This window comes from Muscardinus avellanarius (genome assembly GCF_963383645.1).
Source record: "Muscardinus avellanarius genome assembly, chromosome: 13".
NCBI lineage: Eukaryota > Metazoa > Chordata > Mammalia > Rodentia > Gliridae > Muscardinus > Muscardinus avellanarius.
Window position 1 is genome coordinate 80,844,181 of NC_137799.1, and position 25,764 is coordinate 80,869,944.

Genomic DNA, 25,764 nt, shown 5'->3' on the forward strand with positions numbered 1-25,764 from the left:
GCTTATAGACCTTTCCTGCATCTGCAAAGCCCACAGTAGCCTTTTAAAATCTCCCTGTTGAGATCACTGTACCACCTCCTTCTGTAGCAAAGTCTCCATTTTCCTCTTATAAGGATGTTTGTGATTACATTGTCTCAGCCTGATGATCCAAGAGAATCCTCCATCTCAAGACCTTTAATTTGATCACATCTGCAGCATCCATTTTGCCATATTAGGTGATATTCACAGGTTCCAGGAGTGAGGACTTGGTTGTCTTTGGGGTTCAGCCCACTACACTTGGATAGGTCACCTAACCCCCCGAGCCACCATTTTTTCCTTAGTGAAAAGGAAATAGCAATACATCCTCATGAGAATGTTGCTGTATGTAACCCCCTGACTAAAGACATGTCCATTGTATTGTTTCATACTTTCTACCATATGGTTTGTGTTTATCTTACATTAATTCATCAACTACTCACCTCATTTTTATTGAACATTTACTAGGTGCTTGACACAATGATATAATAAGATGAGGGCTAGAACATACTTCCTATCCTTATGGATTTTATGCTGTAATAGGGACAGATAAATAGGGGCAATGCTCTGAGGGGTGAACATATACTATGAAAAGAAACTGGAAGCCAAGTGTGGTGGTGCACGCTTGTAATTCCAGTGTTTGGGAGGCCGAGACAGGAGGATCCCAGGTTTGTAGCCAGCCTCAGCTACTTGGTGAGGCCCTCTGCAACTTTAATAAGACTGTTTCAAAGTAAAGAATAAAAAATAGGGGCAGGGATGTAGCTCAAAGATAGAATGCCACTGGGTTCAATCCCCAGTGCCACTCACAAAAAAGAAAAAAAAACTGGAGAGAAAATGCTCTACAATTACTCCGTAGGTGTATATGGGAGTGGGTCTTCAGTCCCCTGGCAGAATGTAAGAAGGAAGGAACTGAGACAGGAGGCTAGAAAGGGAAAGGAAGGTGTAAAACAGCCGGAACATCTAGGAAGTTCCAGGAGTTCCTCCTTGCTGAGGCCAAGGGGAGGGTGCATGTACCGGAGCCCTGCTAACTGCAGGTTGGTCTGATGGCGAAGGCCCCAGGTGCCATTGGAAGGGATCTGGAGCACCGTGTGCTCCAGGAGCCACCGGAAAGCTGAAAGCATTTCCTCTCAATACTCTGCCCCCCGCAGTGATCAGCAACTCCTAGCAGGAAAGCTTTAGCCTCCTTACCAATATTCAAACATCAAACTCAGAGAGAGGTCTCTGTGAAGCAGCTCTAGTGGCTGTAAGCGCTTCTTGCCTTTCTTTCTCATTACGATTTTGTGATTTATATTTCCAGGACTTTATTTTTAAAGCCTCCCTTTAGAGTGAGCCATCATCTCCCTCAAAATCTCATTTTTAAATCATTCACTCTTAAAAGTATTCTTATAGCCCTGGGTTCCACTTAATCCCCTACACTTTGCAGTCCTTTTTATATGAGAATGTTCAAAAGGTAAATTTAATATATTAGCTATTAGAGTATTAAGCACTAATAATTCTAATTTCTCGTGCAGTATTTTTCCCCCAACCTGGGAAGATTTGCTGAAAGTGGGCTGATTACTGTGATCTGACTTTTGTCCAGAATGTCTGCTTTTCAGGATGCATAGTCCCTGGCTGGTTTCATCCGTCCTTGAAGCTTAACACCCCTCTTTACCTCTTGAAACTTAACACCCCTCTCTGATATACTTTTATCAACTGATCGAATTCTCTCCATGAACTTCAATAAATTGGCACTGGACTTCTGTACTGGAAAGATATTTTGCATTAAAAAATGGATTCACAGCAGGCAATCTGCCTGGGGACCATATGTCTAAGAAAGCAGTCATTTTTAACTAAGAATATTTCAGGCCTGGCTAGAACAGGGTCGATGTCCTCTGAAGCCACAAATTTGTAGCCTATTGGAAGCAAGATTACTGTGCGCATGTTGGTAATTACCCTTGTCGACCAACTTTCAAAAGCAACTCGAGCTTTATGCACACATCCTCTTTTGGGTTCCATTGATGTGGTTTCTGAATCCCATTATATTCTGCTTACAACCTGCATTCCTAACAGTATCTCTTTTCAGGCAAATCTCCCGGATATGCTTGCTCGGTTCGATTTTAAGGTTCATAGCATTTAGGAACTGCCAGTTTCACAAAATTGACTATTGCTATGTGTATAATGTACTAGATATCTGCTGTTTTAAGGTAAGCCCCACCAGAAAAAAATATCTGGTTTTGCTCACTTTTGTATACCAAATATCTGCCCTAGTATACTAGGTTCACAATAATTATGTATTAAGCGAATTAATTCCATTTCATGGAGATTTCAGCTATTAGGTGCCTTTTTCCTTGTAACTCCCAACATTTCAATTTATTTATTTACCAAAATGTTTTGGTTACTTCATCACACGGTGAGTAGTGATTCACATCATGAAAAATTATTTTCGACCACCAGTAGCAATTAGTCCCGTGGAGGAGATGGGTATGCGCAAGACCATCATTTGTTATTTTAGGATAAATAAAAATATTTACAAAGCACTGCGGAGCCCAGGCAAACCAATTCAGCTGAATATTGGGATGGTAAGAAAGATTCAGAAAAGGTTTCACACTGGAGGCTGAGTTATGAAAGTAAGTAGGATTTTTCTGGGAGAAGACAGAAGGTAGTGGGCACCAACTGAACCTTTATTCTAAGCGAGAAAGTGCATGAAGGACTTGGAGAACTGGAAGTCCCTTGAAAGATGGGGATGTGTCTTGGTTGGCCACGCAGAACTTGACAATGACACAAAGACTCAAGTGCAAGAGATCAATCTGGGAGATGAAAGAAAATGTCAGTGGTGGAGTATCCTAGCAAATAGGCGGCCAACTAAGGTTACATCATCAAGGTGCTACAGCAGAGGGCAGCTGGAACTCAGGGCTGCAGGACATGGTGCAGAACACAGGCCTCGCAGTTATCCCCCTGGAGGGGCAAGGAAGCTGTGGTCCACGTATATCAACCCCTCATCGTTGGTCGAGGACACTCCTGGCTCCATCCCCTGTTCTTCTGGTGTGTGTGTGTGTGTGTGTGTGTGTGTGTGTGACAAAGCCCCCTCCTGAAGCCCTATGGAGGGAACGGTGTTAGAAGGTTTTAAGTAAGAGAGTGGCCTGAGAATGTGAGAATGACCATTCTGTCTGCAGAGTAGACAGAGTTGGATGGGACAGGGGAGGGAGACTGAGGGGGGAAGAAGGAGTTCAGGAGGTCATTTAGGTAGACAAATAAATGCACCATATGTGATAAGAATGATAGGGCTGGGAATCAAGTGGTGCTGCTGGAGAGATGTTGCTGAGGCAGAGTTGACATGCATTGTGTGTATTATGTGTGGGGAGAGATGAGGACTGAGGCCAACTATCCTGCGTTGGTCCCCCTGGCTGGATGGTGGTGGTGCTCACCTAGATAGGAAGAGTAGGAGGGACATAAATTCTGGATGAGATGATTGCATCCTAAGAACATGGTGATTTGGATATATTGTACAGTGTCCAGATGGAGGGTCCCATGTGCAATGGATGCAAGATCATTGAATTCAGGAAAAATACCTAGACTAGGCAGAACTATTTAGGAATCATCACTTCATAGGGGATACTTGAGGCCAGAAAGCAGGACAAATTCCAGAATAGATATCTGGAAGCTGACCACGTGGGATGAGTTAGTCAATTGTCACTATCAATATTCCTTTTGTCTCTGGTCCTTTACCAACCTGTAGATGACATGACCTCTACCATCCCTGAGAATGGATTTGCCTTGATTTCTCTCTACATCTTTTCCAAAAGACTATTTTCCACTTCAGAATTTATTTATTTATTTATTTATTTATTTATTTATTTATTTATTTATTTATTTTTGCAGTACTGGGGGTGGAACCCAGGGTCATTCTACCTCTGAGCAACACCTCCAGCCCTATTTTTTTTTTTATTCTTTATTTTAAAAGAGGGTCTCAGTGAATTGCAAAGGGTCTCACAATGTAGCAAGGCTGACTTCAAACCTGCACAATCCTCCTGTCTCAGCCTCCCAAATACTGAGATTACAAGCATGCACCACCACACCCAGCTTCCACCTCAGAATTTTTTAATACAGCTGGGCGTGGTGGTGCACACTTGTAATACCCATACTTGGGAGGTGGAAACAGGAGGATTGTGCAGGTTTGAAGGCAGCCTTCCTGGCTTAAGAATTTTTGAATACAGGAAAAAAAAAAATAAGACCAATTGGGCAAGCGGTTTAAACTCAAATTATCAGCTTTTTCATTTGTAAAATGGGTTCCTGTAAATATAGATTATTTATTTATTTATTTATTTTGGTGGTCAACTGAAGAAGTAAGAAAATTTGCAGAGCTCTCTTTCTCTCCAGACCACAAGAGATCGAACTCATGCTCTTACCTTGTAAGGCACTTGGCCACATGGGTAAAAGGACAGCCCCTCACTGCATCTGCCATAAACATCCACTCTACCAACACTACCTCTAACCTGCTAGTCCTGCTTCACCTTTTACCTGAGACTTGGTCACGGATTGAAAAGCAGCTGTCCTCAGGACCATCTTTTTGAACAGCCATAAAATCCAAGCAGCTGAAAGTCCAGTGATAACAGCCCTCTGTAACGATTTACCTTCCTTCTACTGAGTGTCTGCAGATGCGTGACTTTTCTGCCAAACAGTTACGCCGGCCAAGGACAAGACAGCCCCTCTGACGGGAACGCGTAGGTGATGACATTTTCTTCACCATCTTGGCATCTCCACATGACACTTTATCTGGCAGCAGCAACTTGAGCTCCTGATTGTTTATGGCATGGCTCTAGGCAGAGTGGGGCTGTGAACGCCTGCACTGTATTTTACTCTATCAACTCTTGTTACATGTATGTCAGAGAACACAGCCGCCCAACGTCTAGCAGGCCCCCAAACAGCCCCTGTCTGTCGAAATGCTGCCTGTGGCCTGTGGGTAAACGCACAGTTTCAAAACATCTGCGAGATCATCCGCTGGCTTCCTTTACGTTCTCAGCCTGCAGCGATGCTCCGGCCACTGCTTTTCTTGCTCCCCGGGTTTGACTCTGTTCTCCACTTATCTCCTGCATGTAGCCCACTGCTACTCATCAGTAATAATGATAGTATTTATTCACCATGCGCTACATGCCAGACCATTTTTTAAAATGCCATTATTCACCATCTGTTATATGCCTGTGCTAAGTGCTTTTAAATACTTTTCTGATTTGGTCATTACAATAACTCTCCAAGGTAGAAATAAACCAGAAATGGCCCACCAGGCCTGGTGGCGCACGCTTGTAATCCCAGCATTCGGGAGGCCGAGACAGGAAGATTGCAGTTCGCAGACAGCCTCAGCTACTTAGTGAGGCCCTTTGCAACTCAGTGTGACCCTGTTTCAAAATAAAGAATAAAAAATAGGGCTGAGGATGTAGCTGAGGATGTAGCTTGGAGATAGAATCCCTTGAGTTCCATCCTCAGTACCGCAAAAAAGAAAAGAAACGGCCCTGTCCTCAGGGAGGAGTATAATTAGAACTAGCTGCCGGGCATGGTGGTGCACGCTTGTAATCCCCGCGCTTGGGAGCCAGAGACAGGAGGATCGCGGGTTCGAAGCCAGCCACGCTGGCTTAAGAGACCCTGTTTCCAAATTTAAAAAAATATAAAAATAGGTCTGGGAGTGTAACCCAGAAGTAGAAGGGTTTCCAGGAACCCCAGTACCACCAAAAAAAAAAAAAAAAAAAAAAAAAAAAAACTAGCTGCTCTGGGCAACTCTTTGAGAATACACACACACACACACACACACACACACACACACGTGTTTATAATCAAGTGTTGTATCAAGGGGCATTCTATCTCTGAGCTATACCCCAGCCATTCATTTATTCATTTATTTATTTATTTATTTATATATTTATATTTATACTGGGGACTGAACCCAGAAACAGTCTATTTCTGAGCTACATACCCAGGACTTTTTTAAATTTTATTTTAAAACAGGGCTTCACTAGATTGCTGAGAGTCTTGTTAAGTTGCTAAGACTCATCTTGAACCTGTGATCCTCCTGTTTCAACTTCCCAAGTACTGGAATTACAGTTGTGTGCCATAATGCACAACCCTTCTTTTATTTTTAATTTTGAAACAAGGTCTTGCTAAGTTGATGAGGCTGGCTTTGAACCTAGGATCCTCCTATCTCAGCAACACAAATACTGAGAATACAGGGGTGCACCACCATAACCACTAACTCTGAATTTGTGCACTTGATTCTGCTTTGTCTCATGTTTTGTCTGTTCCATGGAGCTTAGAGCCTTCTTGCTAGAATGAAGAGTCTAGAATTGCATGATTTCTCTTTATCCTCACATTCATTCACACACACATACACACACAAACACACACATACACCCCACACCACATGCACCAATTATTTGAACTTCTAAGAGGAATGGAATTTGAATATAAGATCCCATCTCCACTACTTTCTGGAAACAACCCCTACTTAAAGGAAAAAGGTTTGGAGTTTGACCTCCTTGGTTTAGGTCCCAGCTGTCAGCAGCTGGATGACCTCAATAGGTCACACAATGTCTCATAGCCTCAACTTTCTCAACAACAACAAAAAAGAAGATGATTAAAAAAAAAGTGGCTCACAGTATTTTCCTTCCAACGGAGTTATTAAAATAAGGATCAAGCGAACTAACATGCATTAGACACTCAGGACAATTTCTAGCATAAAGTAATCGCTAAGTAATTAGCCATTCTCACTAGTAGTTCAGTAAACCTAGGGAAGATATCTTACATTTCTTAAGCCTCGGTTTCCTCATCTTTAAAATGAGAGTAATGATCATTTCCATAGGCCGGCCAGATAATTATATATGAAAAAATTAGGAAAGCTTTTCACAGAAAAGTTTTTTTTTATCTTTGGCCCCAGACTAGGATTTATAATCCTCAAACAACGCAACTCATCTTTCTCTTGTCTCTGCTCCTTTAGCCGGCTTGCACATCTGCCATTCATGCTACTGTAGGAAGCCAGTTGTTTTTATTCCATAGAAAATGTTGGCCTCTTACAAATTCATCTTTAGAAAATTACAACTTAAATTACACTAGACGGTTGCATAAGCCAAGGACTGCTCAAGTTCCCCGAGCCCACGGGCGGCTTTCCATAGCCTGTCCCTGCACATTTGGGCCAACTGTGAACAGCCGAGAGAGGCACTGGCCCCGTCCAGGGGAGTTTAGGGCCCCAGGCACATCACACCATGTAAAATCTAGTTAAGATGAATATCAAGAGCAGCCTTGAGAGCGAAAGGAGTCAACGCAGGTCAGACAGCAGCCAGAGGGAGTTGGGGAAGGGAGGAGGCCTGACTCACTAGCTCTGTCTGAGGGAGGATCAGGGGAACTGGGACTCCAGGACACAGAAGCCGTCCTCAGGCCGACTCCCTGCCTGGCATCTGCAAATCTTCGCTGTGGGATGGGCTCTGAAGGCCCCCAGCACCCCATGAAATGGGATCCAGGCTAGTGCTCCCCAGGAGACAGCATGTAACTAGGTCAGGAAGGTGCAATGTCACCAGGAAAGGCACTGAGGGCCTGCCAGGGGCAACCTTGGTGAAGGACAGAGTAGGAGTCAAATGTAAGAGAGGAACATTTGGACCTCGGACACCGACGTGCCTTCACCAGGCGGGCTTTTCTATGAGAAGAACTGGGTTGTTCTCGAGGCTCATGCAGATTTTGCTGAGATTTGACAGCTTCTAAAGATCTTTGCAATCCCACATTGCTGTTCCAAGGGACCTACTGTGCTCATGGAAGCCCTAGCTAACATTTATTAAGAGCTTACTGGTACGCTAGTACCTTTCAAAGTACATTTCATGTGTTAACTAATTCAATGCTTCTAACTAACCTCTTTGATGTATGTATAATTATTTCCATTTTACAGACAAGCTGAATGAGGTTGAGATTATATAACGTGTCCACAACTGCATGGGTAGCAGAGCCAGGGAAGGGATCCATCTCTAGGACATCTGGCTCCAGGCGAAAGTACTTAACCTGTCTCCTGCCTCTCAGGGGATGGGGTGTGATTTTATGAGTGGGGAGAGGACAGCTCATGGTCGCCAAGCACACAGAACAAACAAGTGGAATCTTGGAGGAGGGAAAGTGGCAATCTCTGTAAAGTGAGGCCACGTAAGGGTCGAGACCCAGATGACAGGCTCCGGACACTCAAAAGCTCTGGTCGGATGCAAACCATGAGGAAGGACGCTTGTTATCAGGGAAACACCTGCGATGAGACTCCCTCTGATACCCTGGGATTCGGAGGTCTCCTGCTCCCTGAAACTGCCTTCCCCAACTCCTGTCCTTTCCTACACACATGTGCAAACACACACACACACACACACACACACACACACACACACACCATTACCCTCACTTTCACACTCACCTGTTTACAAGCTCTCTCCTCCACGAGAGAAAGAACGATGCACTTTGTCCTGACACCTGCCAACTAAGGAAGGAAGCAACTTCTTTCCTGCCCATCATTTAAAGAAGCAAATGGTCAAAGAGCAATAACGGCTCTTCAGTGGGACCAACAGTCCAAGTTCTGGAACTGACTGAGTGAACCATCTAACTGAGATGTGCCCATAACTGCTGGACTTTGACCGAGAAGGGTGCACCCACATGGCTCTGGAATTTTCCACAGCAAAGTTCAGGAAAAGCTGGTCTTGCTTTGGTTTGGAGAGGCTGTCTCCAAGGGACTGCTAAGAGTAAAAAATGACTTGTGTGGGTTGCATCTTGCAGCTCTATTGCTTTGAGAGGTCATTGTTCTCCGTCCACGGGGTCATTAATTTTCGTGCCTCATTGCCACCCACATATGCAGCCAATACATTCCTCACAGCCCCTCAGGAGGGGTAGAAGAAGCACAGTTTGGAATCCAGTCTGAGCAAAGCTTGAATGATGTTCAGAAAGTTACTTGATCCACAAGCCAATAGTTTCTACCTTCCCTACATTATTATCAGAGGCTTAGTGAGGTGGCAGAATTAAGGTACCTGATAATTATAGCTAACATTTTGCCATCGCTGTGCAAGGCGCTCTAAGTGTGTTTTTCTCATTTGATCCCCAACACATCTTGAGAGAGAGATTTTTGTCCACATCTTACACAAAAGCAATGTCAAGGAAATATGCATTTGATTAATTTCAGGCAGCTGGAAGAGGGAGCCAAAAACCAACCCCAGGTGGGGATAACTCCAATTCATGTGCTCTTACCCAACACAGTGCTCCACACTCCGCTGGCACGCACAGGCACAGACCAAGCTTTGGTTTCCTTTTTCATTTACACATTTAAGCTTTTAGAAAATCATAGTTTGGTCATTCCTAATAAAACGTATGGTAGCCTGGCTAATGAAATTCTTCCTCAGTCACCAAGAAACTGGGGTTCCCTGGGCGCATGCTCCCTGCAGACCTGTCACTAGACAACCCCATGATCTCAGGAGGCAGCATGCCTGGCCTATGGATGGTTCCGCTAATGATGCTCCAATTACAGACTCCATCCTCAATTACCAAAGCTGGGACCAGCTACAGTGAGCTGGGGCTGGTGGCCTCAGAGTGCACTTTCTTCTCTTCCCAGGGGCTTCCCTTTTCCCTTAATTAGAGATCAGGCTGACGTGTTCAGCACATGGAGGCAGGGCAGGAGGTGTGGGAGAGAACCGTGAAGTCAGCACTTTTATGCATGGACACAGAGGAAGAGAAAGAGGGCAATGTTGGGATGTTCCTTTCCACAGGCAGTGGGGTGGGAAAGTGACCACAGCGGGCTTTGAAGGGGTTTCCAGCAAGTTCTGACAGCTGCTAGGAAGATGCGTTGAGTTGCCATTGAAATGAACATAGATGATAACAAGGCTCGCCCATGTATCTCAGGGGACATTTTGGTCTTATTAAGCCCAGTAGGAAGGACTTGGGGTTTTAACCATCTGCACAGCAGCATCTAGCTCAGGAGTGTAAGGAAGGCTCCACAGGTCCTGCTCCTGATATTTTCACCTGCCATCTTCATCACTCAAAAGAGAAGAAATGGCACACGCCTTGAGTTCTGCTGCACCATGGTCCCTCCTGGGGTGGCTGGCATGGTCTACCCAACAGTCCCCCAATACCACTAGCTGGCATCTCTCAGTGAGAGGCCCTCACGTCCTGGTCCTCAACCCTCTTACATCATTCACTTCCTCAGTAAGCATCTCCCAGGGCTGACCTGCACCCACAGCACGGGATGCTTTCCAAAAGCCAAACAAGTTACTCTCTCAAATTACTGTCCCTTACTTCTGTCACTGTGTATTAAAACCCAGACATCCCTTTATTGTGAATGCATCTGATACTGTGCACGCCCCCCTTGAGAGTGGTCCCCCTACAGCCACAAATAGAGCAGACACTGGGGATAAACATCTTAACTCTGATGAATCAAGAGACTGAGTGCACTAGTGAAGCCTGTAAAAATTCTAACCTCCATTATAGGAATGGGCAGACAGCCCACTAAAGGACTGGTAAAAAAATTCTAGACTCCTAAGATGGATTTCTACCTACCACACTCTACTTATGAGAACGTTTTCCTCATCTGCAATTTCAACATTAGGGTTAGGGTTTGTATATTTATTTCATTGCATTGCAAATAAAATTCACTTGGGAAACCTGGGCTTTTGTTTGATGGTAGGCTATTTATTGCTGTTTCAGTCTCTTTGATTGCTATTGGTCAGTTTCAATTTTCTATATTTTCTTTATTCAATTTAAAAAGGGTATATGTGTCTAGAAATTTGTCCATTTCTTCTAGGTTTTCCATTTTCTTGGAGTACAGTTTTTCAAGTTTCAGATAATTTTCTAGATTTCCACGTTGTTGGTAATATCACCTTATTATCTCATTATTTTAGTAATTTGGGTTGAATCTCTCCTCCTCCTCCTCCTCCTCCTCCTCCTCTTCCTCCTCCTCCTCCTCCTCCTCCTCCTCCTCCTCCTCCTCCTCCTCCTCCTCCTCCTCCTCCTCCTCTTCTTCTTCTTCTTCTTCTTCTTCTTCTTCTTCTTCTTCTTCTTCTTCTTCTTCTTCTGGTTAGGTTGGCTAGTGGTTTATCTATCTTGTTTATATTTTTGGGAAACCAGCTTTTGATTTTGTTGATAATCACACTCATTCCTTTTTGCTCTCTTGGGTCTGGTCCTGCAGCTAATTCTTCAGTCTTTTTTCTTCTTAATTGACAAATTAAAAATCATAAGATTGATGGCCAATAGCATGATGTTTTGAAATATGGTGGAGTGGGTCAATTGAGCAAGTTAACATAGTCATTACTTAACATACTTACTTTTTGTGGACAGAACATTTAAAATCCTCTTAGAGATTTTCAAATACATGATACATCATTATTAACTATAGCCACCATGTCATTCAATAGCTATCTTGAACTTACTCCTCCTGAGACTTTCTACACATTGACCAACATGTCCCCAGGCCTCCCACCCCCAGCCCCTGTAACCAGCACCCCACTCTGCTTCTCTGCGTTCCACATTTTAGAGTCCAGATACAAGGAGCGCATGCAGTATTGGCCTCTCCGAGCTTCTTTCCTGATTCTAGCATCCTCATGTGAGACTTACAGTGACTTTCAGTAACAGAGAGGCAGTGCCAAATTCTCTTAATTAAAGATGAGATAAGAGAAACCTTCAAATGTACCAGCTTTCATGTAAATTGGGGGCCAGCATAATTCTGGATGTAAGCTATTTCTGAGGCGCCAAAGTACTTTGTTTTTATCCAGCAGTTAAGCAGTATAGAAAATTTCTGTCCAGAGCCCTAACCAACTTATTTTATTAATTCAAATAAATCCTTTTAGTTCCTCTTAGGAGATTACCATGTAATGTGCAGGACAAACAGCTTGTAAAACAGTTTGATACATAAAGTTGCCTTTTAATAAATGGCGGTCGTTTTATCAGAGAAAATTGATGAGGAAGGAATATTTGATTTTTCTTCAGATTTTCCTATCAGTTTTGAGGAAATCTGATTTCTGCAGTAGCCTATTTATTTTCACAGTAAACTCCTTCTTTATATTGTTACCACACCAAGTGGTTTGAGTAAAGCAGGTACTCAGTTTTTTCTTTTTGTAAATAGCAAAAACTAAAAAGGGAATTAAATCCCTAGCAGGGATATATTATAGAAAGAGCCTGGGCCAGGCCTTGTGCAGACCTGTAATCCTAGTACTTGGGAGGCTGGAACAGGATAGCATGTTTGAGGCCAGCCTCAGCAACCTAGCGAGACTCTTTCAAGGTTTTAAAAAAGTAAATAAATAAAAAGAGCTGGGAGTATAGCTTGGAGGTAAATTCCCCTGGATTAAATCCCCAGTATGGAAAAGGAAATGAAAGAAAAGGAGAGGAAGGAAGGAAGGGATGGAGGGACCGAGGGAAGGAGGCCAGCACATGCCTAAGGTCACACAAACCCAGTGCGGAGTGTCACTCTATCTCTTGTTAAATGAATCTATGCAAGATTTTTAATCTCCTCGAGCCTCAGCTGCTCACTTACGAGAGGGGCTGACGTCTGGATTAGAGATGCCATAGTGCCGCACTTGTAGTGTGGGGTTGAATAGGAGCTTTGGCATCTCCACCCTGTGTGGGTGTGTAGGCCAAGGCTCCACTTTGTTGTTTTTTTTTTTTTCCTCTCAAATTATTTATTTATTTATTTATTTATTTATTTATTTATTTATTTATGGGTCTGGGGATGGAACCCAGGGGCATTTTACCTCCGAGCTACAGCCCCTGCCTTATTTTTTATTCTTTATTTTCAAACCGGGTCTCACTGAGTTGCAGAGGGCCTCACTAAGTAGCTGAGGCTGTCTGCGAACCACGATCCTCCGGTCTCAGCCTCCCAAATGCTGGGATTACAAGCGTGCGCCACCATGCCCGGCCCCAAGGCTCCACTTTGGATACACGCTTTTAGCTACCTGATGGTGGTCAGAATACAAACAATATCTTTTGGTTTTTTCTTTTTTCTTTCTTTCTTTCTTCTTTCTTTCTTTCTTTCTTTCTTTCTTTCTTTCTTTCTTTCTTTCTTTCTTTTTTTTAACTGGGGACTGAACTCAGGGGCATCCGACCTCCAAGTTACACTCCCACTCCCAGCCCTTTTTGTTTTGAAACAGGATCTTGCCGAGGTTCTCCGTAAGTTGCTGAGGCTGGACCTGAACCTGCAATCCTCTTGTCTCCGCCTCCTAAGTATCGGAATTATTAACTATAGTCGCCATGTCATTCACAGAGCTCTTGAACTTACTCCTTCTGCGGCTTTCTTTGCTTTGACCAATATGTCCCCAGTTTTCCCACCTCCAGCCCTTGGTAACCAGTATCCCACTTTGAAGCTCTGAGACCCACTTGCTAAATTGCTGAAACTGTCCTTGAACCTGTGATCCTCCTGTCTCAGCCTCCTAAGTACTGGAATTACAGTTGTGCGCCACTATGTTTGGCTCAGGGTCAACTCTTAACTCTGTTCTTTGATTAGCCTGTAAGCTGAAGGAAACTAAGTGTGTGTGTATGTGTGTGTGTGTGTGTGTGTGTGTGTGTGTTGAATAACAATTTATGACCTATCCGTTTGGCAGGAGTGGCAACCCCTGGAGTGCCAGAGTAACATACAGAGTATCTGCACAAACCACATAGATCCATGTCGGTGCCCAAGAAGGACAAGTCCTGTCAATCAGAAAAAGCCATGTGGGAGTACAAGGGCAAGTAGTTGAGGGAATAGGAGGGTGAAGTGGTGGTCCCTGGACACCTCTGGCCAGGGATATAGGGCTCTCCTCCTAGCTGCCCCATGGCCATTCTGCCTGTCCCGGATCCCCAGAAAAGGAAAAACAGATGTTTTCATCTGCCAGATATCTCTCTTATGACAAGTTTGATTCATGTATCCATTTATTCCCATTCCCCAGCAGGTCTCCTCAGCTCAACAGACTGGCCCTGCAAGATGACAGATGCTCTTGCACCCACCCCCCAAAGCAGACAATTCTGAGTGTTTAGGTTAATATTAAGTATTTTCCTGGTAAGAAAAAACTCATCGGATAGACTTTTTAATTTTGGCAAGAGATCCAAAACATTAAAATTTGCCAGTATAGGCCAGTTGTGGTGGTGTGTGCCTGTAAATCCCAGTATTTAAGAAGCTGAGATAGGAAGATCGCAGGTTTGAGACCAGCCTAAGTAAGAAATATGGCAAGGCCCTCAGCGACTAAATGAGACCCTGTTTCAAAAGAAAAAATAAAATAGGGCTGGGGGTGTAGCTTAGAGGGAGTTAGGTTCAATCATCAGTACACATACACATGCAAAAAAAAAAAAATATCATTTAAACCATTTTTAGTGTACAGTTCCATGGCACTAAATACATCCACACTGTGGTACAACTATCACCACCATCCACCTCCAGAACTTTTTAATCTTTCCTAACAAAAATTCTCATTAAAAAATCATTCTCCTTTCCCCCTTCCCCTAGTCCCTGAAAACCACCAATCTGCTTCATCATTACGACTCTAGAGACTTGGTAAAATCTCCTCTCGGGACTGGCTTATTTCACTTAACTTTGTAATGAGTTCAAGGTCCATCCTTGTTGCAGCATGTGTCAGAGTTTCCTTCCTTTTTAAGGCTGAGCGATTGCACAGACTTTAAAGATGGTGCCGTCTCAGTTGATGGCCTCATATTTTGAGCTTTGCTATAAAACTTCATGCTTAATGAGGCTTTAAAAACTGACTTATTTTATTAGCATATAATTAGTTGAAAATGTTGCTCAGCATTTACTGTAGCTGGTGGAAAGTTCTAAATGTATATGGGTTTTTTTTTCCTCCATGAAAACTGTCTTCACAGAGTGGTGGCTTAACAAAGTTAAATGATAATGTATTGGCATCCTTGCAATGAGATAGCATTATTTAATTAGCACTAGTGATTATAGAATTATTCAATAAAGTCACACTATGATTCCTGAAAAGTGTGTGATAAGGCACATAAGTAGATCGCACACAGAATCTCAAGGTAAAAACCCAGAAACAAACCCAGGTAGAGGATTCTTGCCAACTGTTTCACCCAGTGTCTCTTACTGGATACCTGGTGACAGAATTGTTTTAAAGTCACATCGTAATCTATCTACTTATAAGCTTATTAATTTATTAAAATATATATTTATTTGTGTAAATTATACAATAGATTTGGTGCTAATCAATAAAGAAATAGTATAGGGTACAGAAGGCAGCATAGTATTTCTTCAAGAGGAAGGTCCGTCCCCCGTACCACAAAATAAAAGAGGAAGGAAGTTCTTTGACCATGTAAACCTAAGAAATATTAGTATGTCTCCATCGAGTTTTGTGCCTGCTGGTGATTTAAGACACACTCACCTACACTGGATGACTTCATAGGGCTTATTTATAACCCAGACTTGTGGATAACGTTCTGCCATGCCATCAAGGGATGGAACAAGCAGGGTAAGCCACTTACCTGCGCGTTTCAAGAATTACTAGTGTCCATTTCAAGCTATGTCTTCGAGTTTCGAGGCATCATTCCTCCCCTTACGACTCTCCTACCCTAGTGTCCTTGGAAGCATCACGAGATAGGATGAGAGAGGAACTAAAGGGAGGATGGAAAAGTTTTCTTCGCAGAAATGATTTGGACGTAATCATAGCACGTAAGGACGCCAGAAAGAAAAGCTTGTAGGATGAGGTGGAGAACAGAACACTGGCTCCTTAGGCCTCTGCTAAAGTGACTTTTCCTCGGAGTTTTGTATATCACGCCTGTCATAAACATTCAACTTCATTGTGCAATGAAGACAGATGACAAGAATGTGCTGCTCCAACAACCAAAAAAAGGAGAGAGAGCAACTTCCCTGTGTCCTTGGAGTCTGACTTCCTCAGTTCCAAACGCTCAGTGGAAAACTTGTGCCTGGGAGGGCTGGGGGCAGATGTTTATGTAACTAATTGGATGTCTACATAAATACAAGAATTGGGGCAGGTCCCTTATTTTCATCTGTTTTAAAGCCAGAGCTTGCTCTAAAGTGAAGAGGCGTGCAGGCTGGGGAGAGATGAACCACCGAGCTGTCCTTCTCTGACTCTCTTACATAAGCTTCAAGGTCATGCAGTTGTCCCCACTTTGTTTCCAAGTAGCAGGAGGGAAAAACAAGTTTTAAGAGTCACTTCTCAGGCTGGGAAAAGGCTTAGGAAAGTTTTAGGTTAGGGAGGAAATCTTGTAGAGTCGATGGTAATGGGAGATGTGAAGAAGACCACTAAGACAGAGGATTGGTGTAGAAATCTCCTGACAAAAGAGGAGGAATAGCATTAGATGGGCAGTTGGAGGAGCCAGGAGAAGATATCTAGCTTCCTTTTACATATGGGAAATGAGTGAACAGTCAGGAAGAACAGAGAGAGGTATCTTGGGATTGAAAAAAGGGATGCTGAGGGAACTCAGACACCTTATAAACAAATTAAGAGGTGTCGTCTGCTTTTGATCAAGAATGAGTAGAGCTTGGGTTTCCAGATGGTTTGGCCTAAAACTAAAAAGGGCAGCTATCAAGAGGTGAGTGAAAGGGTGGCCGGGCAGTTGGAAGGAGACACTGAGGTGACATAGAACTATAGTGGGGCCTGAGAAGATTGTATTTGCAGGGTGCATTTGAAATCTTGGAGATGGGCGATGGTTAGTGGTCATCATATCTCAGGTGGCACTTTGTGCATGCTAATACAGGCCTTTAGAGTTGAGCAAATCAGAGAAAATACACAGCCAAGGTATGAATGCCACCTACTGGCTTGTAGAAGCCAATAAGGAGGCAAATTAGAAAGGATTTTAATAGTCCACATAATATCCTAATAACCCTCACCTGACCTAGCAACACATCATCTGTAGTTATAAAGGAGACTTTAGATGGGGGTATGGTACAACTCTCAGAATCATCGAAGCAGCTTTCGTTTTAGCAGAGCAAGTTGTTTTTAGTTTAAAATCCTGCCCTGGTGTTGGATCTGCTACTTCATGGGGATTAAGTTGGAGGAGTCTTCAAAACTGGAAGAACCAAACTGCTGTGTCAGTTCCTGAAAACTGTGTTTGCCTCTAGGTCTACACAGGTCATGGAAGGTTCACGGCACGCCCGTGATCTTTCATCTTAGTCTTCAGACTATTGGAGGAAGTAGAGAGCTCCTGGCTGGCATTTGGATTGGAACTACTTCCTTACAAATCATTCTTCTCGAGAATCTTTGAAAATCCCCAAATCAAAGATTCTTTTAAGCCGGGCGTGGTGGCACAGGCTTGTAATCCCAGCATTCGGGAGGCTGAGACAGGAGGATCGAGGTTTGCGGACAGCCTCAGCTACTTAGTGAGGCCCTTTGCAACTCAGTGAGGCCCTGTTTCAAAATAAAGAATAAAAAATAGGGCTGGGGTGTAGCACAACGGTAGAATGCCCCCTGGGTTCTATCCCTAGTACCGCAAAAACAAAAACAAACAAACAAAAAAACAACATTCTTTAAAAAAAAAAAATCTTTGAAACCCCAAGAATAAGGCCTTTTAAATGTGTATGCCTCTAAATTTCACCTAGTATCTGGCATGTGCTTAGAAGTACAAAAACATTCATGGATGAATGAGGAGCTGTGCTCTCCATGAGCCCACATATTTTTAGGTAATTCTTTCTTTGGGGTTTGAAGTCTCCGTGACCTTCTCCCATCCCCATCCCACTCAGCATGTATCTTTTGAAAGATATCTGAGCATCATCCAACTCTCTAAATACAAGTAGTTGCCAAGTTCCACTCCTTCCTTCCTACCAGGTCAGCCCTGGATCCTCGGCCCTTAATTTTCCTGGTGTGTAGACTGCTCAGTTGACTGTGCTGCCTATCACAACAGAGAAAGAAATTGTAGAAAGAACAATGCTAAATTAGAGGTGGAATGGGGCAGGGGCTGGCTGTACAAATTAAACAAAGGCTGTGTATATGCAATACTTGAATTAAGTGAGACAGTCTCAACTTGAAATTGCCACTTTTGCTGGAAGGAAGTAGTTGACTTTGTTCTGCCTTGGGACGGCTGATACCAAGAAGTCATCTCGCTCATTCAATACCTTGTGTGAGTTAGGGATAAGTGCTGCCACAGAGGCAGAGGCAGAGGCAGCCAACCCCAGGGGGCATGGCACCAGGAGACCAGCATGGGCTGGATTTAAGCGTCTGCTGGACAGTTTAGGCAGCCAGGATCTTGGGCCGTAACCAACCTGCATTATCTGCTTTCTTTGTCCTTCATAGGTACTCTTTGGGGCCAGGTCTCTACTCCTGGGCCAAGAACTGTGATCTCAATCTTTCTTTTCTTTTCCTTTCTTTCTTTCTTTTTTCTTTTTTCTTTTTTTTTTTTTTTTTTTTTTGTTGTTGTGATGGTGGTGGTACCGGAGGTTGAACACAGGGGCATTCTACCTCTGTGCTACACCACCAGCCCTATTTTGTTTTTATTTTGAAATGAGGTCTACTAAGTTGCTATGGGCCTCACTAAGTTGCTGAGGCTGGTCTCACACTTGTGATCCTCCTGTCTCTGGGATTATAGGCGTGCACCACCATGAAGAAGATTTTAAAAGTTATAAATCATATTCCTAGACCACATGGTAGCTTGGTAATAATTAGAAGACTTAGGAGAACAGGGTTCGCTGCTCTTAGACACCGCCATCACTGCAAATGTGTCCTCTTCCCCTTCAGTTAGCAAAAGTAATAGCATGACTGCACGTGAACGGCTTTCCCTGCGGTGTACGGGCAAACTCTAGCAACCTCTTCATTACTCTGTGACTTAGTTCTTGTAAGTAGAAGATTCGCATACACGCTCTACCTTTGCAGCCTGGCGTGGTAGCACACACTTGTGATCCCGGTGTTTGGGAGGCTGAGATAAGAGGATCACAGGTGTGTGGCCAGCCTCAACAACTTAGTGATGCCCTCTGCAACTTAGTGAGAACCTGTTTCAAATTTAAAAATTAAATAGGGCTGGAGTGGGGGAGCTCAGAAGTATAATGACCCTGAGTTCAATCCACAGTATCTCACACACACACACACACACACACACACACACACACACACACACACACGATCTAATCTAACTTTTCTACTTATGTCTGTTCAGTAAAGCTCGGGGTAAAGGTGGGGCATGTGGGGGGTTCCCTCCATCCCTCACCAGTCAAGGCTGTGTTTCCAAAGTTTTTCCTCAATCAACTACAAGAAGTCAGCAGCAAATCTAAGAGTCTCACCGAGACATCTTGGTTAAACCATGGGTGGGTCTAGTGCCTCACCACACCAGCTGGATCTCAGGCTGACAACGCTCAGGTGCTTATGGGGCTGTCAAAGCTGTGGGGCGCACGGGGTCAAGTGAAGCGTATGGCTCTGCCAAAATCTGAAACTATACTTTCTGAGCATAATCTATTTCTTAATCTTTAAAAAAAAAAAAAAGGAGTGGAAGAGAGTAGTTTTCTGGCTTGGCTGAAGAAGCTGGTTGTTTTTGTTTTGTTTTTTTTCAGACCATGGCAGGGGAAGAAATGTGGTGTGGGTAGCAGGACTGAACTCTGTGAGCAGAGCCCAGGCCTGGATTAGCACCTTCTGTGAAGCTGGCCTCTTTCCACCACCTTGCCATGGAAGCTGTTTCCCAAATATTTAAAAGAAATTCCTGAGGCTGAGCTCGCTTCTGTGGCGGAAACTCGTGTGTTTTTCCTAGGGAAAGATAAGCTTTCTCATGAAAGAAACAACTCTCTGGCAATCTCTTTATTTTTATTCTTTCAGGAAAAGATGTAGCTCCTGCTAGGTATGGTGCTACACACTTGTAATCCCAGCTGAGAAAGGAGGATTGCATGTTCCAGGCCAGCCTCAGCAACATAGCAAGGCCCTCAGTAACTTAGCAATACTCTATTTCAAAATAAAATGGGCTGGGGATGAAGCTCTGAGGTAGAATGCTCCTGGGCTCAACTCCCAATAGCAAAAAAGAGATACTCCTATCTACCAAATGTCGGCCAAGACTCAATTCCTACTCTTGACCGAGTAATCAATCCCTTCCTCTCCAGGGTGGTCAGACAAGATGTAAGTGGGTCCTGCTTGTTCCTTGACTTAAACTACAACTATAACTGAGATCTCTGTGGGCCTAAGGCTTCAGGTGTGTGTGTGTGTGTGTGTGTGTGTGTGTGTGTGGTGTGTTACTAGGGATTGAACCCAGGGGCATTCTACCTCTGAGCTATGCTAGCCCTATTTTATCTTTATTTTTTATTTATTTTTAATTTTTTATTGGTCCATTGTAGTCACACATTTTAATGGAGTACAGGTAGTAAAAGCATACATGCACATATCACTCAACTGGGTAAGGACCCAATTCTTACCCCGTTTCCTCCCCTGTCTTTCCTTCTTATGTTTGGCCTATTTTATTTTTATTTTTATTTTTAAACAGGTCTAAGTAGGTTGATGAGAGTCTCACTACTTGCTGAGGCTGTCTGCTAACCTGTGACCCTCCTATCTCAGCCTCCTAAGTACTGAAATTACAGGTGTGTGCCACCACACATGGCTGGCTATCTTTCTTTCTTTCTTTCTTTCTTTCTTTCTTTCTTCCTTCCTTTCTTTCTTTCTTTCTTTCTTTCTTCATTTTTCTTTCTTTTTTTAAGTATAGCCTCACTAAGTTGCTGAGGGCTGTTCTTGAATCTGCAATCTCCTGTCTCAGTTTACCAAATCCTGGGATTATAGGTGTGCACCACCAGGCCCAGCTAAGGCCTTAGATTTTTTTTTTTTTTTTTTTTTTTGCGGGTCTAGGGGTGGAACCCAGGGGCATTTGACCTCCGAGCTACACATCCCTGCCCTATTTTTTATTCTTTATTTTGAAACCAGGTCTCACTGAGTTGCAGAGGGCCTCACTAGGTAGCTGAGGCTGTCTGCGAACCGTGATCCTCCCGTCTCAGGCTTCCAAATGCTGGGATTACAAGTGTGTGCCACCACACCACCTGGCTAGGCCTTAGATTTTTAATTGGAAAATTAATGGGGGCTCAGGAAAAGGGTCCAGTGGGAAAGCCCTCTTGGCCTGGTCTACTTGTAAAATCTTCAACAAATGATACCTAGATCCAAAATCCTGTTATTGCCTCTGAAGTTTTTTTCTTTTTTGTGGTGCTGGGGATTGAACTCATGCACATTTTTCTTCTGAGCTACGCTTTGAGCCCTATTTTATGTTTTTACTTTGAAACAGGGCCTTGCTAGGTTTTGGAGGCTGGTCTTGAACCTGTGATCCTCCTGTCTCAGCCTTCTAAGTACTAGGATTACAGATGTGGACCACCACACCCTGTACTTCATAAACTTTTTAAGGCTCCAACGTCTGGGGACCCTAGGAAAGGCGCAGTTGTCACTGTATGGCTGATTTCAGGGCTGGCCACTGAAGCCACCCAGGGTTTCTTCGGTCTGTCCATGGTAGCAGGCAGCCACAGAGAGTTCTGGCCACCCTCGGGCTGACAGCACAGGCAGCCTGCCCTGTGGAAATGAAGTAAACAACCAGATTTTGTTCCCCAGGAGAATACATGGATAAGCATGGCCACTGCCAAGTCTGTGACGCTTCATGTGCCAAGTGCTGGGGCCCAACCCAGGAAGACTGCACCAGCTGCCCCCTCACACGGTGAGTGGCCCCTCAGTGTCTCCTGGGGATGGGCACTCGGGTGGCAGGGCGGAGAGGAGGTGCTAGTTACCTTAGCCACTCCCCAAGGGCCTGCAGGAAACAAAGTCCTTCCCATGACCCACATGGTCTTCTTGGGCAGGCCACAGTCCACCTCTGCCCATAATTCCCAGTACTCTCTGCAAGGTCCAGTTCCCTAGACACTGGGAAGGCTTCTCCCTCAGGGAAGGTGGGACCTTCACAGCCACTTGTGATCCCTTTCTGCACACCCATGCCTCAGTCATTGCTTCCATATTCTGGCCAGACACCTGCTCATATCTCAAGCCAATTCCAGGGCAAATGGTCCTGTGAAGGCATTCTGAGCTCCTCTCAGTAGAGCGCCCCTCCTTTCTTTGTGTTCCTTCTATATGAGCATCATCAGAGCAGCTGTAGCCCTGGAAGACATTTGCTTACAAATTCATCTCTTTGTTAGACAGCAAGCTCCTTGAAATACTCACCTTTCTATCTCCAGTATCTACCACAGTGCTTGAAAAACAGAAGGCACTCAATAAGCGCTTAATAATCAAGTGAATGTGGGCATAAGGAGCCTGTGGCTGGGATGAGCAATTCCACTAATAAACAGGGTATTCCATTTGTATTTATTTATTTATTTATTTATTTGTTTATTTATTTTTGAGGTGCTGGGGATTAAACCCAAGGACATTCTACCTGTGAGCTACACCCACAGCCCTATTTTTCATTCTTTATTTTGAAACAGGACTCATTAAGTTGCAGAGGGCCTAAGTAGCTGAGGCTGACCACAAACCTGCGATTCTCCTGTCTCAGCCTCCCAAATACTGGGACTATAAGCACAGGCCGCCACGCCCTACTTACACGGGCATTTCTAATGAGGAAAGTTGGAAAATGCTTGTTGTATTTTGATCACTGCTCCTCTGATCCCAGCACTTTACATCTGCAGACTGCTGAGAGTTTGAATGATCTTGTCACTGCTTAGCTAAATGTGTGGGAATCAGGGTCCCCAGGACCAGTGGACTGAGGCTGTTCCGTGGCTGGTGTTTTATAGCTCTAGAATGACATTCCTTCTACCCTACACAACAGTCATTTTGTCCTGATTCGTATTCAGGACTGGAACATCCTTGTGAACATAGGCTGTGGTGTACATTTGTCCCTTTATTCTGCCAGAAAAAACAATGTGTGTGTTTTATTGAACTTGATAAAGTGTATACCTGATATCATAGATTTGACTCTTCAGAAAGAGGAAGGCAAAAAGGAAATAATGAACAAAGATAAAAGGAAAAGGACACAAAAACAGTAGTCTTAAGAATCCTCAATGCTAGCCAGGCATAAGGATGCACACCTGTAATCCTACCAACTCCAGAGTCTGAGGATATCTGGGCAATTTAGTAAGACCCTGTCTCAAATAAATAAATAAATAAATAAATAAATAAATAAATAAATAAATAAATAATAAAAATGACTGGGGAAATATCTCAGTGTTATAGTAATGCTGGATTTGATCTCAAGTACCAGGGAAGAAGGAAGGAAGGAAGGAAGGAAGGAAGGAAGGAAGGAAGGAAGGAAGGAAGGAAGGGAGAAAGGGAAGGTCAATGCTAACCATGGGAATATTTTCCAAGTGTCTCTTTACGATAACTAGACTTCTAAATATTGAACTTTCCTAAAGCCACTTCAAAACACACATAAGATACAGGCAACATCACCAAAATGACACCCTCTCTTTCCTCATACCCCCCATGCCAACAACAAATCCTCTTGCACATCTAGATGTCTTTTAAATTGGAGCAAACTTAGCACTTGTTTAATAAGGATGCTACCACCATCCAACGTACACTGAAGAAGTCATGATGGTCGCTGGCTCACCAGAAACGAGAAGTGAGAAGAAAATTTCTACCTTAAATGACCATTTAAAAAAAAAAATCTAAGCCAATTGATAGAAAATTAGAGGCAGACCTACTGGGTCATTCTGGTGCTCTCATTGGGGGAGTAGCCTGTGCTTTTAGCTTTTGAAGAAAGAAAAGCTTGTGCGTGGACCTTGAAGCAAGGTACCTTCTTAAGAAATCTGTTCCCCTGGGACAATTTTCTCTCTATCCCTCCAAGCATTTCACCCCCCATCTCTTTTCTTTGATGTCAGTTAAATATGTCCAAGAAAGTGTATCGTAGCATGGCAATGAGTTTTATGACTTTTTTTCTTTCTCATTTTTCCTGTATTTTCCCTGAAGGGGGTTAAGAAGATAAAAAGAAAAAAAAAAATACTGTCTTGAAAGATAGTAGTGCTGGCTTCTTTGTTCCTGAAAGAATGACAAAGTATTTTCCTTAGGCCTTTTCCAAAGTGTTTCCCAGAGTGGAGTCCTGGTTCATTGTGTGGTACCATAATAGAGGGCTCGAGACTGGGTAATTTATAAACAGTACAAGCGTGGCTGGCTATTTGGAGGCCGGGAAGGCCGAGTCATGACACCGGCACCTGGTGAGGGCCTTAGTCAGTGTCATCCCACAGCAGAAGGTGGAAGGACACGAGAGGGTGAGAATGAGAAGGTAGGGGAAGACAGGTTGGCTTTTATAACTATTTCACTCTGATGCTCAGAACAGCAGCCTGTGCATGGTGGCTGATTCCTCGTCATCCAGTCATATCTCAATAGATCCCACCCCAACACTTCTGCATTAGAGTTAAGTCTCCAGTACACAAACTTTGGGGACCCATTCAAACCATAGCAAAGGGGATCCGGTCTGTCCAAGATAAGTGAAAAGAGCCTGCTTTACGTGCGGCTCTGAGTTAGATGAAGGGTACAGGGGTTCTGTAGGACGCCCTTCTGCTCTTGACGTCGTAGTCAAGGGCTAATAAAGGGGTCAGGGATGAGGAATAGTGGGAACTTTTACACCCTGAAGCAAGGGCCCCACCTTGGAAGAGGGGATGTGAGGCAGAGTGGGAGCGGCAGAGACACAGCATCCGCGCAGCCTTGGGAGGGGGAAGCTGGGCTTCAGGGAGGAGAAACGAGCCCAGGTCTCTCCTCCTGCTTTCAGAGCTCCTGCGGATGCTTCCCTTGGACTGAAATTCACTGTAGGCCAACAAGAATACAACCTATGAGTGAGTGGGTGAACTCAGGATGCAATCTGTGGTGGGTTCTCAGCAGTTCAGAGAATGTCAGGAAAAGACCTGCGCTGCGGTCGAGGGGAGGTAAAATTAGCAGGATAGTTGTGCTCTGCTCACTGAGTTTCTTCTTGTTCTGAAGCCTTTGGATATCCCAAATCCTGATCAAAATGAAGATGGTCTGCAAAGAGATTTTTATCTGGGAGAGTAATATTAACATTTTTTTGTTAATGCTTCTAAATCATATGGGAGGGAGTAAATGGGTGGGAAAACTATGAAATGAGATTGGCCAAAAGCTGATAATTATTGAAACTGTGATTAAACACATTGACTGATCTGGGCGTGGTGGCCCACGCTTTTACTCCCAGCATTCTGGAGACTGAGACAAGAGGATCTGGGTTCGCGGCCAGCCTCAGATACTTAGTGAGGCCCTTGCAACTCAGTGGACCCTGTTTCAAATAAAGAATAAAAAATAAGGCTGAGGGTGTAGTTTGGAGGTAAAATGTCCCTGGGTTCCACCCTCAGTACTGCAATAAATAAATAAATAATAAATTCACTGACTGATGAGAGTATACTGTTAAGTCTTTTATGTATGATATATGTGTGTGTTTATGTAAATTTATTTTTATATATGTTTAAGTTTTCCCATGATGTTTTTAAAACATTAAAAAAATAAAAATTTGTTGAACATGGTGGCACACACTTCTAATCCCAACATTTGGGAGGCTGAGACCGGAGGATCGCAGTTCACAGATAGCCTCAGCTACTTAGTGAGGCTCTCTGCAACTTAGTGAGCCCCTGTTTCAAAATAAAGAATAAAAAAAATAGGGCAGAGGGTTTAGCTTGGAGGTCAAATGCCCCTGGGTTCCATCCCCAGACCCGCAAAAATTTAAAAAACTCAAAATTTTAGAGATCATCTCTACATCCTATAGTTTCCTTTTACTTGCTTATGAACCTTTGAGTTTAGCTCCTTAAAGACAATTGAAAACTCAGGATAAGCAAATGCCCTCAAGTGCCAAGTGCCAGTCTCCGCAACTTAGGAAGACCCTGTTTCAAAATAATTAATAATACCTATGGACTACATTATGATT

The 25,764-nt window shown here is 43.7% G+C and overlaps 1 protein-coding gene across 1 annotated transcript in view; it reads left to right on the top strand.

Moving 5' to 3' along the window:
• Positions 1 to 25,764, top strand: part of PCSK5 (proprotein convertase subtilisin/kexin type 5) — a gene marked incomplete at both ends in the record, with an annotated part of 434,445 nt that overhangs the window by 316,356 nt on the left and 92,325 nt on the right. Inside the window, one exon of the mRNA XM_080709117.1 lies at positions 21,471 to 21,573. Coding sequence (XP_080565243.1) covers positions 21,471 to 21,573 — 103 coding nt within the window. The remainder of the gene's footprint in view (positions 1 to 21,470; positions 21,574 to 25,764) is intronic.